The sequence below is a fragment of the Canis lupus genome, chromosome 29, assembly GCF_003254725.2.
Source record: "Canis lupus dingo isolate Sandy chromosome 29, ASM325472v2, whole genome shotgun sequence".
In the NCBI taxonomy this organism is placed as follows: domain Eukaryota; kingdom Metazoa; phylum Chordata; class Mammalia; order Carnivora; family Canidae; genus Canis; species Canis lupus.
Genome location: NC_064271.1, coordinates 10015435 through 10030107, shown reverse-complemented (window position 1 = coordinate 10030107; position 14673 = coordinate 10015435). Strand labels below are relative to the sequence as shown.

Genomic DNA, 14673 nt, shown 5'->3' with positions numbered 1-14673 from the left:
TGCGTGTCTCTCATGAATAAATAAATAAATAAAATCTTTAAAAAAAAAAAAGATTGACAACGCCAAGTGTTGACAGGGATTTGGGGCACTCAAAACTTTTATACCTTATTAGTAGGAATGAAATAGGGTACAGTCACTTCTGAAATCAGTTTGGCAATTTCTTATAAATCGAAATATGCATTTGGTATGCAAACTTTGACATTCCTAGATATCTACCCAAAGAAAATAAAAACATACATTTATACAAGTATCTGTACTTGGAGTTTTGTAGCAGCTCTATTCATTATAGTTAAAACTAGAAGGAAACCACATGTCCATCGTGTGGGTAAACAAAACTGTCACATTCACAATGGAATTATTCACTTAGTAATAAAAAGAAGCAAGATACTAATAGACTTAACAATGTGGATGAATTTAATACACATTATGCTCAGAGAAAGACATCAGACATAAAAGACCCCATAGTCAAAGATTCCATTTGTATATTTTGGAAAAATAAAACTACTGTGACAAAAATCAGGTCAAGGGTCTCTGGGGTCTGGGGGTTGGGGGAAAGAACTGACTACAAAGGGCCACAAGAGAACTTTCTGAACTGATGGAGATGTTCTGTATGTGATTGTGGTAGCGGTTCACAAATTTCTCAAAACTCATCAAATTATGGATTTCAGTTGGGTGGATTTTATCATAGGTAAATTGCTCCTTGATGGATTGTTTCAAAAGAAATCTGATGAGTTTAAGTTACTAAGAGTGCATGTCCATAATCCATTATCTGAGACCCAATGGGCAAAAATGTGCGTGTATGTGTGTTTTAAATGTGTTTAGAATTATACAATCTTTGAAAGCTTATATAGTGTATAACCTATCTATTTATCTGCTTATCTGTATTACCTATGTGTATATACACTTATATTGTATATTAAACCTGCCCTGATGCAGGAGTTGGGGTAGCACCCCATAATCAAACATAGTTCTATTTCTGCAGCAAAATATGTGCATTTTCAGTGAGTAAATCAATACATTCTATAAAGAGCCTCTTGTCAGTTTGGATTAGACGTTGCCTCTAGATTTTGCTGCTAGATGTATAATGAAGCAACTTCGACTTTTCAGAGCCTTTGGAATTTCGGAGTTGAGACTGAGGGGCTGTGGTCTTGCCCAAGCAGTTTGGTATTTGCTGTAATTTAAGATGGAGAGGTTAGGTCTGAAAGGTTAGATATTCTCAGGTTGAGAAAACATGAGGCTGGAGAGAGAGAGAGAGAGAGAGAGAGAGAGAGAGAGAGAGAGAGAAAGAGAGGTAGGTCATAGAGGATCTCATTGTGCAGTTTAATATTTTCCTGGGTATATTTCTATATTATAGCCACTGAAAGGGCAGATTAATAACTCAGACAAAGGAGGACCTGGTCTCTCTTTAGTAACAAATTCTTATGGTTACTTATGAAAACCTTACTGTATTGGAAATAGTACCTGAAAATCTCATTGTAGGGGCATCTGGGTGGCTCAGTGGTTGAGCATCTACCTTCAGCTCAGGTTGTGATCTCGAGGGTCCTGAGATTGAGTCCCACATTATGCTCCCTGCAAAAAGTCTGCTTCTACTTCTGCCTATGTCTCTGCCCCTCTCTTTGTGTCTCTCATGAATAAATAATAAAATCTTAAAAAAAGAAAATCTCATTGTCCATAAAATATTATAATACAAAGGTATCAAAGTCAAGTCCTATATCAAAGCCTTTCAAGACTCTTCCACCTACCTCTTCAAGATAAAGTTGCAGCTCTCAGATAGTTTTGGTGATCTAAACTTGATCTCTATGTCTCCTCACTGTCCCTCCATCCTTCCCCTACCCTCACCTTCGCTTCTCAAAAACTACACCAAATACCCAATTGCTTGTCCTGGTTGTTCTCAAACTTTTCTTTGTCTTTAAAAGCCTCTTTGACTTTGTTAATACTCTTCCCTCTGATTAAATGCTATTATTTCCATTCATTCCCTGATAAATTCTTGTTCTGGAAGTTATAAATGCATATAGAGGCCACACGGAAAACATAAATGAGTAAAGCAGCCAAGGGAGTAGGGGCGGAGAAGCAACAACAACCAGCATATATTGTTATGTAAGACACCTAATATAGAGAGGGCCTTTAATAATGGTGTCCTTAATTAAAAATGATATTTGACCATAATAATACAGCTGAGGCACATAGAGAAGGCAATACTACTGTAACTCTTCCCAACCTGTCACAGTGAAGTGGAAGTGTTTACATACTATGATATCATGAATTTTTACCAGTAGCTTCCTAAATTAACTCCTTCTGAGACCACGAAAAAATATGCCAAGTTAATTTGTCTTCTTGCAAAGAGGACTGTTTAAGGAATTGATGCTATTTGGGGCCATCAGTCCTCTTCAGAGAGATGCCATCTCTTCCCTCTAGGAGCTTCTAATCAGCATCAAATACATTAATACAGACAGGCATATTGGAGCCCCATTAGGAACAAAATGGAAACATTAAAGTAATCCATGGATAGTCAGGTAATTGCATTATGTAAAGGTCAAGCCTAAGTGGATTTGTAGTGGAAGAAGCAGTGAGTCCCTAATCAGGACAGAGATCAGGAACTGTGTGTGGAAACTGGGCAGGGCGAGGTTCAAAAATCACTTACCTAATCAGCCCTGGAAGATTTCATGGGATGAGTGGGAACTCAGTAGCAACCATCAGCCTGAGTGGGAGCTCAAGAGTCTCTTGCTGTCTTCAAAATGTTTGATTTTTGAATTAGTGAATTGAAGGCTACATATTAAAAACATACTATTATAAAGCAGGGAAGATTCCTTCTCTTTCATCTTTGGCTCTGAGATCATCCTATAAGGCCATCTTTATCAAGTGAGAGTACCTTTTCACAAAAGTAACATTCTAAGAATGTGTTAAGTATTTTAACTCCAAGTTAGCTCTGAGTTTCAATGTTTAGTATTTAATTTTAAAACATAATTTTAAAGCTAGTTTTAACAACATCTTAAATTTTGCTGGCAAAATCAGACATTTGCTGTTTTTCTTTGGAACCAAAGTTCTTGAAAATATTCAGGAACACGTCTAATGTAAAAGAAAGCTTTTTTTTTTTTTTTTTTTTTTTTTTGACTTTTTAAAGAACTGCACGAGATGCCTTGGTTCCCTGTCTGGATGAACATTTTATGCCATCCGAAGTGTACGAACACAGAAATCCTTTAGACAATTAGAGCTAAATTCAAAACCTCTGCCCACCTGATAGTACAGAATTTCAAGAAGAGGGGTGTCACTGGGTGCTCTGGTGACCTGATAAACTTTCACTGGGTGCAGAGATTTTACAGTCAGTCCTATGGAGGGCCCGCTCTCTCCTTTGGTGATACATTCAAGATCCCTGGGGAAAATTCTTTCCCTGTGTGACTAAATCCTCAATGCTCTAGTATTACATCCAATTTCTTATGTCGTATCCTCAGTGAAGGTGTTCTCTCTCGTTGTTTGTAAAAGAACTCTTGAGATACATAATTTGAAGATAGTACATCACCCCCTCTCTGTATGCCCCCTTCGGTTCAGGTCCTTTAATCTTTCTTAAAGGTCTTATTTTCCCAATCCTTTAATCATCTCTGTGGTGAAAAACTAAGTTCTCATCCCTTTCTGTCTTACTCTGGACGAGGTACTGACTGAACTAAGTCCTGTGAGTTCTATTTATATGTTTCTACCCAAGTGATACCTTCCCTCTTTAAATTGAAGTGTTCCTGTTGACTCATCGTGTCTTTTTGAAAACCAACAATAACAAAACACAGCTATGAACACAGTTCAAAATAAGGCACAGGGTGTACAAGAAAACCAGTATTATCTTTCCTTTGTATTACTCTGGGCCCCTTTCAGGGCCCCACTTCATGGGAAAGTGTGAGCCTGGATTGTCCATTTTCACCAAAATAGCATTTACTAAGGCAGGAATATTAACTCAGGTAAAGTGACAGGACTGTTCCTTTCATCTCATCAATTCCACACCTACTTACCTTCCAAGTGACTTTTTATAGAATATTAGTTTGCATTTAAAAAATCCATTTAATTGCATTGGAGAAACACTTCACCGCCACGCTCCAGGCCGATCCCATGTTGCAGCTGCTCCTACTTAAGGGATAATTGTGGCCTCACTCTTTTCCAAGGAACTAATTCTGATTTTGAAAGGATTTGTCCTCACAGTTTATCCTGATGAGAGAGGACTGGATTATTGCTGTGTAAAATAGCTGAAGAGTCCTATTATAGCTATTATGCCGCAAATGTTGTATATTGTTAAAGATCACAGTACTGTCCCATACTCAATGGTAAGATGTACAAGCATGGCACACTTCCCATATTATGTAAAAAATACTGCATTTTATGAGTCATTTAGTACCATGTGAGGTATCTGTGGACCCTATATCATTTCCTTCAAACTTTCCTCATCATTCTGAAATCCTTTATTTTCTGGTTGAAAGACTTACAATCTAGTCATTTCTCACTAGTCTCCCCAGGAAATAAACTTCAGAACTCTGTGTTCTCCCACTGCATTACATTATGGATTGCATATCATTCTATTTTACATTTAAATTACTTTAGAAAACTATTTAAAGAAAAAAAAAAAAACCTCTGGACAACAGTAAATTCTAACTGGTAAATTGAGAAAATGTAAATGTTTCCTATCAAAACCATTGATGATATTTACAGAACCTTTTAAGACATGTAGGACTCAACGTTGGTTAAGTTGTAAGGAAGCAGACCAGCTGGTAATCTCGTCAGGAAGGTAAACCTGTAAACACATGCATAACAAGATGGTTTATAACACACAGTGGCTCATACCAGATGTTCAAATGAGTGGTATTTTAAAAGAATGAGGTTTTCTTCTACAAGAGAGACTGAGGTGTCAGCTATTGCTGGAAAGCTCACCCTTAAACATTAAGAGGAGGATTTAATTTTGTTATAAAATATAGCATGCTTTGATTCTAGTTGCAATATTTGGCATTTCAAAATAAATCCCTCTATAAGATCTTTCATCCTCATTGTCAATATATAGATGGCTATTATCCTTAAAAAAAAAAAAAAAAACTAACTCCAAAGGCTAACGAAAAATACCCCTCAAGAAGTGCCATTTTGTTGTTGGCATTGTTGAATGATTTTTATAAGATGCTCATAAATCATGGATAGGACTGACTGTCTAGAGGATATTTTCCCTAATGCAAAACAGTCTGTGTGCAGTTTGGAGACATTGCTACAAGATTTAGGACTTATGTCCACAGTGCAAAGAATCAGTAAACATAAAATGTGGTCAATGGAAACAAGCGCAAATTTGAAAACATAACAATTATGAAACTGTAATTAAAATGAAGATGCGTGGTGTTGAGGGAACAAAATGAGATGCTAAGTGTGCTTTGTAATTAGTGGTTAGGGTTTCCAATGTAACTTGTAATACTAAATAAGAAAGTGAAATGAAATTATGTAAAGAAATTATGACTAGGTCCAGGATGTAATAGGTATTTCAGAAAGTGTGGCTATCGACTTTATTACATCAATACTAGTAAGGAAATGTTTTGTTCATGGACACACTTTTTTTTTTTTTTTTTTTTTTTTTGGTAATGAGAATTCCTAGTTCAGACGACTAAATTGTAATTTGGGTCTCTAAGGGCAATTTTTCCTGCTTAGCTAGAATAACTGAGTCAATCGCCACACTCAGTCTCCGTAAGGGCAATGTGGATGACGGGGACCTAGAGTGGTGATCCTCTATGTCCCCCTTCTGAGAGCCAACACAAAATAACAACCTAGCCCAGAAATTCACTGATGAAAATTTTTGTGCTTTTAACATTCCTTTGTGGCATGTTATCTTTCCTCCTGGACCAGTGGTTCCCAATCTTTCCTGAAATTGAAAGCCATTGGATGGACGGCTTTTAAAAACTCCTATGCCCAGGCCCTACTCTAAATGGATTGAATCAAATTCTATGGGGAGGAGTCCAGGCATGAGTATTTTTCAAAGCTTCTAGGGTGACTCCACTGACTAGGCAAAGTCAGAAATACTGCTTTAGAAGACTGTAACACATCTAAAACAGAAACGATTTTGAGTAATTTGTTCTTACATGTCAAACTATACACAATACATAGCACAGAGCTTTACTCTGCTTATATGTCTTTGTTGAATAATATACAAGTGAATGGATGGACAAATAAATTAGTAAACTTAGCCATGATATACAGCTGAATGTCCTAGAAATTGAAAAATAATATAACGCCTCTCTACTATTTTTATCTCCCAAATTAACAAGATTTCCTCATTGCTTTAGCTATTCAACTTCCTCCAAGTTTTTCTTGGGAAGACTGTTCCCATTCCATATGTGATAGGCCTTGGATGGAGCATTATAAAGAGAATATTTTTTTTTCAGATCACACTGAGATGATCTGCATGGTCTATTCTTAAAGTATGAGTGATTGGGGTTAAGAGCTTTTTTTTTTTTTTTTTTTTTGAACCAACAGTTCACATTCCTATCTGAGGTAGGAAAAACTCAAGCAATTCTATCACACCAGGTGGGTGTCCTACAATCTAACCCAATTCCAACAGTATCTACCTGGAGATGGCATCAGATCCTGCAGGCTAAGGCACTGCCCCAACCACCTGAGATGCCAACTGCAAGTTCAGGGTGTTAACTGTGCTTTTGGCTGGTCAGTTATCAATCAGAAGTTCCCATGATCCCCTCCTTGGGTTTGATGAATTTAGTAGAAGGGCTCACAAGACTCAGGAAAATAGTTTACTTACTGTTTACCTATTTATTATAAAAGGATATGATGAAATATACAGATGAAGATCCAGATGGAAGGGAAACATAGGGTAAGGTATGTGGGAAAAGGCATAGAGCTTCCATGCTCTCTCCAGACAGTCACTCTCTGTGGACCTCCACATGGTCACCAGCCCAGAAGCTGTGTGAATCCTGAACTTTGGGGATCTCTATAGAGACTTCATTCTGTAGGCATGATTGATCGATCATTAACTCCATTTTCATTACCACCCCCACCCCCCATGAAGTTGACTTTCATGGTCTACTCTCCATGTATGAGTAATTGGAGTCAAGAGCTTTATTTATTTTTATTTTATTTTATTTTATTTTATTTTATTTTATTTTATTTTATTTATTTTTAGATTTTATTTATTTATTCATGAGAGACACACAGAGAGAGGCAGAGACATAGGCAGAGGGAAAAGCAGGCTCCCTGTGGGGAGCCCAGTGCAGGACTAGATCCCCGGACCCCAGGATCATGACCTGAGCCAAAGGCAGATGCTCAACCACTGAGCCACCCAGGTTCCCCAAGAGCTTTTTAAATCAAAACCTCACATTCCCACCCCTGATACCAGGTCATGCACAAACATATCACTTTGACTCTACTGATTGCACATGGAAGAAACCAGGCCCAAATTAAATGGAAGGTCACACACTTCCCATGCTTTTGGGTTTTTCCTCAAGACAGAGAAAATAGTATAGTAGGTCTATGGAACACAGTATGGACATCATTGTCTTCCCTAGGTGTCAAGATGTTGATAATGAATGATATTGTTCCTGTCCTGATACTTTTCATCTTCTTGATGTTCCCGGAGCCATCAAACAGTACTTCAATTACAGATTCTTTTTTTTTTTTAAGTTTTATTTATTTATTCATGAGAGACACAGAGAGAGGCAGAGACATAGGCAGAGGGAGGAGAAGCAGGCTCCATACGGGACTTGATGGAAACTCTGGGATCACGTCCTGAGCTGAAGGCAGATGCTCAACTGTTGAGCCACCCAAGCGCCCCTCATTTGCAGATTCTAAGGAAGTTTTTAGAATTGAATTTTGAACTGCTGTAATATGTTAGTGATAAGTGCTGAATGGATGATAGAAACTTAAGCTTGGAAATATTTAAGTTAAATTCAAAAGGTATTTCTTTTTTTTAATTGTGGAGTACAAACCACTACATTTAGCATCTGCCATTGAATTTTGAACAATGACACTATAAAACACAAAGCATTTAAATTTTACTATAAAGACCTTTATTAAGAGGAAAAAAAAATTGTTTCTTATTTTATTTTATGCCTTGAAGGACCTATAAATATGGAGGTTCTTCTGAATCCAGGGGAGAGGAATTCTTATTTTCTCACTGCTCTCTCTCCCTACACAATTTCCACCATGTCAATCTTGAGATGGGGAAAGGGCTAGATTTTTGCTACTCATAAAAATGATGAAGGGAAGAAAGAAAACAATGGCTCAGAGGAAAAGGATGCAAAGAGTACGAAGCAATGCTTGCTAAAAGGTTCCTAAAAAGCCATGTAAAGACATCCAATGATATTATCATTTCTTTTACTTTCTTCATAGATTTTCTTCCAGATCCCTCTGATTGTACCTGACAGGTGCTCTCAGTTGCAGAGGAAACAACATCACTGTGAGAAAGTTGTACAGAGCAGTTGGCAATCAGCACGCACTGTAAAGTTGTGTAGGGTGCCAAAATGTCATTAGTGCCCTCCTTAACACCAGAAACAAGTGGAATGGATGAAGTTACTTCCAGGCTCCTTTGCAGGGTCTTGGGCCCTACTGTGTGGGGCTGCTTCCTCCTGGGAAGGTAACTATCACCCACTCCGGCCTGGCCTGGACTTCCCACCAAGGACAGAGCCTCAGGGATAAATCTCTTGGACTACAGCCAAGATATGCGGATTTTTTGCCCCCCAGCCATGGGGGGGGGGGGGAGTTGCAAGCGCCTTGGGTTTCAGAGGTAAGGCGGGAAAACACGACTGGCGATCTCCTCCTCCCAGGGACCTGGGGAGGCTGACTCCGGGTCTCCTGTGCCTCTCCAAGAGCGTCCAATTACAAAACCACAAGAATCCCCTCAGGGGCAGCTAACAGCCCGCGTGTTCTCCCTCTAGCCCGATCCAGGGTGCGGGGGGCTGTTTCCCTATTTACACTCTGATTTACCCCCGTGGTCTTTGCGGAGTCTCTCGGGCTGCCTTAGCTTTGCAAACCCTCCAGTGGGTCACAGATCCTTGCGAGGTGAGGGCTGGAGGCGGAAGCGCGCAACAGAAGGGGGGCGCCTCGGGGGCTCCTGCACACCCTGCAGTCCTTCCGGGCCCCTGGGCCGGGGAGCCCAAGTAGCCCGCTACGGCGCACAGAGGATCCGCGCTCCCTGCGGGGCCCCGGGCCACGGCCCCGGGCCCGCGCCGCGTGGCACAGTCACCGCCACCAGGGGCTGGGAGGAAGGGTGGGGACGCAGCGACGCCAGAGGGGACAGGCACCAAAGGGGAGGCGGCGAACGCAGAGAAAGAGGTGGGGACGGCCGCGGAGGGGGCGGCGGGAGCGGGGTGGGGCCGGGGCGGGCCCGGGGGCGGGGCTGCGGGGCGGGGTGCGCCACAGCGCCCCCTTGCTGCGCGCTCCCCGCCGTGCCCCCGGGCGGCGGGCGGCTGGGGCTCCGCAGCCCCTTTGTGTGCGACGCGCCGGCCGGGAGGAGCGCGGCCCGGACCCGGCGGAGGCTCCGCGGGGTCCCGCCGCCCCGGCCCGGTCCCGGCCGCGCTCTCCTCCTCCTCCTCCTCCTCCTCCCCCTCCGCTCCTCCCTCCTCCGGCCCCGGCCCCCAGACCCGAGCTGCAGCCATTGGGCCGCGAGCAGCCCCGCGTCCTGCCGCGCACCCTACCCCGCCCGGCCCGGGGCGTTCACCCCCCCACCCCCCGCCCTGTCCCCCTCTTCATTCCTCATTCCTCCCCCCATCCCAGGCCTCCAAGGTGGAGAAAATAAACTAAAAGCAGAGCAACTCAGAGACTCCAATAAAACGCCCAGGACCTAGAGCCCGAGCGCGAGCGCGTGTGCCGGGCGGCGAGGGGCGCGGGAGGCGGGGATGGGGGGGCGGGCGGGGGGACAATGAGCGCATGAAGTTACCTGCCCGGCGGCGGCGGCGGCGGCGGCGGGGCCGGGAGGCGGCGGCGGAGCAGGCTGCGCGCTCGGCGCCGACGGGTGCGCGCCGCGGCTTGGGGGAGAGTTGAGCGCTTTTCCCCCCTCTTTTTTTTTTTCTTTTTTTTTTTTTTTTTCTCCTCTTCTTCTTAAACAAACCACAAACGGATGTGAGGGAAGGAAGGTGTTTCTTTTACTCCTGAGTCCAGACACCTCTCTCTGTTCCGTCTAAGCTTGTTTTGCTGAACACTTTTTTTAAAAAAAGGAAAAGAAAAGGAGTTGCTTGATGTGAGAGTGAAATGGACGTAAGATTCTATCCACCTCCAGCCCAGCCCGCCGCTGCGCCCGACGCTCCCTGTCTGGGACCTTCTCCCTGCCTGGACCCCTACTATTGCAACAAGGTGAACGCTCTGCTTTTGTTTCCACCGTGTTCTTGCTGCTGGATCCCGGGAGGGGGGCGGCGGCGGCGGCGGGCTGGCCCGGCTGCCGGGGCGGTCGGCGGAGGCCGGTCCCGGGCGCGCTCGGCTCGCAGCCCGCTACAGCCCTGCGTGCGCTGGGGTAGTAGATACTGTGCAGCAGCTCCGGGGGTTTGCCAAACACCGCGATCGTGCGGAAAGTGACACGATTTGCTCGGAACCTTCCCTTCCTGCTGTTCGCCACGAAGGCTCCCTGCCTGGGTTTGCCGGGGGGCGTTAAAAAAAAAAATTAAGAGAAACCCACGGAATACTTTGGGGGGTGTGTCTGGGGTCCGGGAACGGAGGCAGAGAGTAAGAGAAGTCAGTTTATTTTCTAGTTTCCCCTCGTCCCTCCCGCCCTCTCCCGGGCTGCGGGGACCCGTGGCACCGCTTCCCTGAGCGGGGTTAGTTGCCAGCGGAGCCGCCGGGAGTCGGGGTGCCGGGACCGGGGAGACGCCCCCGCCCCCAACCCCCGCCGGGAACATCGCCCCGCAAGCCTTTTGTTTTCCCGCGCCCTGTGGGACGCGGCTGTGCGGGCCGGGGTGCACGGGGGAGCCGCGCGGGGACGGGCACAGCTCCCGCTCGGGGGTGCGCGCGGTCACCGCAAGTTTGTTGGAAGCCGGACGAGCGCGTCGAGTTCCCGTCCGGAGCCCCGGAGCTCCAGCGCTCCCGCGGGGCCGGAGCAGGGTCCCGGGCCGGGCTGCACCCCCGGCCCGGTGACCCCAGGTGCCAAGGCCGCGGGGCACCCGAGCGCGGCCGGCCGGGCGGGTGGCCCGGGCGGGGGCGGGGGCGGGGGCTCCGCCGGTCCCGTGGACGCAACGGTCCGGGGCTGCGAAGGGGGGCGGGGGTTGGTCTCGGCGCCTCTCCAGCTCTCGGCCCCGGGAGGGAGGGCGCGCGGGGCCGGGCCTCCGGGAGCAGCCGCGGGGCCAGGGCCGTGCTCGCGGGGCTTGTTGGACGGGGGCGAGCCGCCCGGCCCGGGAGCGTCGGCGGGGAGGACCGCGTTCCCCGCGGCGCGGGGCGAGGGGTCGGGACGCCCAGCTCGCGCCCCACCTGCCCGGTCCTGTAGCCCCTGCGAGCAGTTCCCGGTCAGCCCCTCCGTGAATTCCACCGGATGAGTCGTTGGGACTCCTAACATTTGCCTGGCGGCGAGGCATCATCAAACAGCTCTTTTACGCGGTACAGAGGTATTTAGCGCGCTGCCTCCTCAGCCCCCGGGCTCCCCACCACGCCACCGCCTCGCAGCCCCGAGCCTTGGTCAGTCGGGACACACACACACACACACACACACACACACACACACACACACTCTGCGAGTTAAGTGAACCACAGCTCCAACTCCGTGCAGAAGCTCCTTGATGTTGTGCACAGTGCAAAGCTCTGTACAAGGGATGTGCTGGATGCCTGTGATGGATAGGCAGGTCTGAAACGAAGGACACGTAGGCTTCTTCTGCAAGGCAGAAAGGCTTTTTATCATACAGGGAGCTCTTGAGCCAGAAACAGGTTGGAAAGCTCCGGTAACTTTGGCAAGAGAAGTTTGTGTGATGAAGTTTCATTATTTGTTAGCAGCATTAGTGCTTTCATTCCAAAATCTGTTTTGCTTTTCCAAGCAAGTTATTCTGTGCTTGTAACGTTCTATTTTGCTCATATAACACCGTTACCAGTACTAATACAAATGATAAAGCAGCAGACCTATCGTGGATAGTAAACACATCCTCCAGCGTAGTAACCAGTACCAAAAAGTCAGAACCATTTTGGCAGTGAAACTGGACAAATCTTATTAAATTTATCGGTGATTTTAGGCTCCAAAAAGAAGGTAATGACTTGGATACACATTTCACTTGTCATTCTTGTGATAGTAGGGTCAGATTTAATTTAAAAGTTAAATGCTTTGGAAAATCAAGAATTACTTCAATATATTAAATCATTTTCCAATTAAGTGCCTTAAATAATTTTCGTGGGTTGTGCTGTGAATTGAATAAATTAATTTAGAAAGTCTTCAGAATTTCTTTACTAGCTCATTGAAGTTCCTTTTAAGTCCCCCCCGTGTATGAGGAGCAAACTGTTCTTTTTAAATGCAAATTAGCCACCCTTTCTATAGACTAGTTGCAAGTCTTCTATTTAACTTATCCAGGGAATAATGGATTTTTAAAGATGCAAAGTCATGATATACTTCTAATAGTAGGAAGAGACTTCATGGAAATGCTTCAGGAAGATCGCCTTCCCCTGCCTTTCTCTGTATAGCAGTCTATCAAATATATTTGTCACTGATCCCCAATTATATTAAATACACTGAGTAGGTTTGGTAGGCCCCAGAAAACCCAGACACTAGTTTTTTCTAATCCATCATGATCAGCACTGGTACACAATTTCTGTCCAGCTTCACTATTTTAGTTGCTTAGAAAGTAGTCAAGTAGCCTTCATTTTTGCAGTGACCCAAGTGGATTTACAGGGATAGGGAAGATGAGCAGAAGTTTGGAAGATGTGAAATAAGAAATCTCTGTCTACATTTAGTAAACATAAGTTGGATCAGACTTCCCTAAAAGAGCCAAGACAGCAAAGTAAACCTTGCGTCTTTGAGAGGTGTCATGAATATGTGGTTTATTACAAGAAACAGTCACTTTGTCAGGTTATTTGTTTTTAATAGGGTGATAAGATCATACGTTAATAATTAGCTTTACTTTAAATCTGTCAACACTTTTATAGTTAAAGTTGGTCTGCTAAATCCCAGTGGAACCGGTATCTTTATGTGCTTCAGGATCATGCAGTTGTGACTATAGTTTTCCCACTGATTTTTTTTTTTCAATGTTGGAAGAGACCCTAATCCACAAAATGAGTAGCCTCTTCCAGAAGCTTTCCTAAACTAAAAGGAGGTTGTGTCACCCTGCTGACTCTCTCTGGCTCTAAACGCTACTTGCATTTTTCAGTCAATAAACTCAGGAGGAGGAATTTTTTTTGGAAACCGTTTAATCCACTGTTGCTCTATTGTAAGGGCGCATTATGTTTTGAACACATCACTATGCAAAGTGGCCTCCATTTTCACATAGCCCATTGCGGGAGAAAAGTGAGAACAATGCGGATGATGTTGGTTATGGCAACGGTGCGAGGCATCTCTTGTACAAACAGCCAGAACGGATGGCATGCTGCTGTATATAGGTCAGCCTTTGAAACAGCAGCGCAGCCCTTAGACTGGACAGATGCATGCAGGCTGAAAGTAACAGCCTTCACCTCTTGGAACTTAGAGCATGGTTACATTTCAGACACTGAGGGACCCTAACATAGTCAGTTTCATCTAATTAAGACTATTTTAAGTAACGTTGTATCCCTTAAGTGAAATTACATTTAAGGAGCCCATAACTGGAGTGCAGTAGGAAGATAGAGTCCTATTTTTTTGTTCTAGTGGAAGATGTCAGAGCATCAGTTTTTAAATCTATACCTACGGAGTAATAACAGCTCCTTTCAGTTTCTTAGTGCAGTGTCATTTGTAAAGATTGTTTTCACTGATTTTATGCTAAATTGGGACAAAGAAGTGGCACTTTTTCATTTTTACAATGATGTGATGTGTTCAGTTATTGCTCAGTATCTGCCCACATGAGGAGCAGTAATACAATGATGTTATGACATGGCTAATCACAGGGATGCTGACCTCTGCCAGCAGTGGGAGAGGAAATAATGGTCTGCACTGTTCTCAGTGGTTGCTTTTGTCGAATCAGGTCCTGAATCTTTCTTTGGTTGGTTTAGACATAGGGAAGTCCAAGACACAAACCCATGCTTAATACATAGTTATATACAGAGTAAAGAATAATGGCCGTTTGGGATGTTGGGCTTTTGTCATTGAAATGAAGAAGGACAGTGTATAATCTTTTCCTATAAACATAGGAAGAAGGACCTATTTGTGATGAACTCAGCATTGAAATGTCAGGGCTAAACACTCAATAACTTTTGAGAAAAACGAGATTCTTTGTTGTCTCTTCTAAATCTCCTTTGAGCTTATTTTCCTATTTAGTTAGAGCATTATGTCTCATAGTTAAATGTGCCAGAACTTACCACATCTAAAATACAGGATGTGCAAGTACATTAAGGTGGAGTCATTATTCCTACTTTAATTAATAAGTGTAAGAAAAAAAAAGAGGAGGGGATGGGGAAAGGAGGAGGAGGAGGAAGGGGAGGGTTATAAGCAATCTAGAGCATCATGCTTGATTAGTTCTCTATCCACCTCCATAACTTCTAGGACTTCAGTAAATTCATATTTGATACTTGGAACATCATTAGTATGATTAAAACTCCCCTGGGAGCTTTACTGGCTGGATCTTCCTT

At 44.4% G+C, this 14673-nt stretch overlaps 1 protein-coding gene and 1 long non-coding RNA gene across 8 annotated transcripts in view; one reads left to right on the top strand and one right to left on the bottom strand.

The window, feature by feature from the left end:
• LOC112678492 (uncharacterized) overlaps positions 1–6440 on the bottom strand; it is an 89857-nt gene extending 83417 nt beyond the window's left edge. For 3 of the 4 annotated variants that reach the window (XR_007407138.1, XR_007407136.1, XR_004810619.2), the window contains exons 1-3: positions 4690–6440; positions 3996–4188; positions 2642–2766 (exon numbers count right to left, since the gene is read on the bottom strand). This is a non-coding gene — a long non-coding RNA (uncharacterized LOC112678492). The remainder of the gene's footprint in view (positions 1–2641; positions 2767–3995; positions 4189–4689) is intronic. The other variant, XR_007407137.1, reaches the window with a different exon arrangement.
• Positions 6441–9920: 3480 nt separating this feature from the next.
• The window catches only part of TOX (thymocyte selection associated high mobility group box), a 299059-nt gene continuing 294306 nt past the window's right edge, over positions 9921–14673 (top strand). The window contains exon 1 of one of the 4 annotated variants that reach the window (XM_035708521.2): positions 9921–10305. In XM_035708521.2, coding sequence (XP_035564414.1) covers positions 10204–10305 — 102 coding nt within the window. In that variant the 5' untranslated portion in view covers positions 9921–10203. Of the gene's footprint in view, positions 10306–11368; positions 11544–14673 lie in introns of those variants that run through there. The other 3 variants (XM_025477802.3, XM_025477801.3, XM_035708523.2) reach the window with 3 other exon arrangements.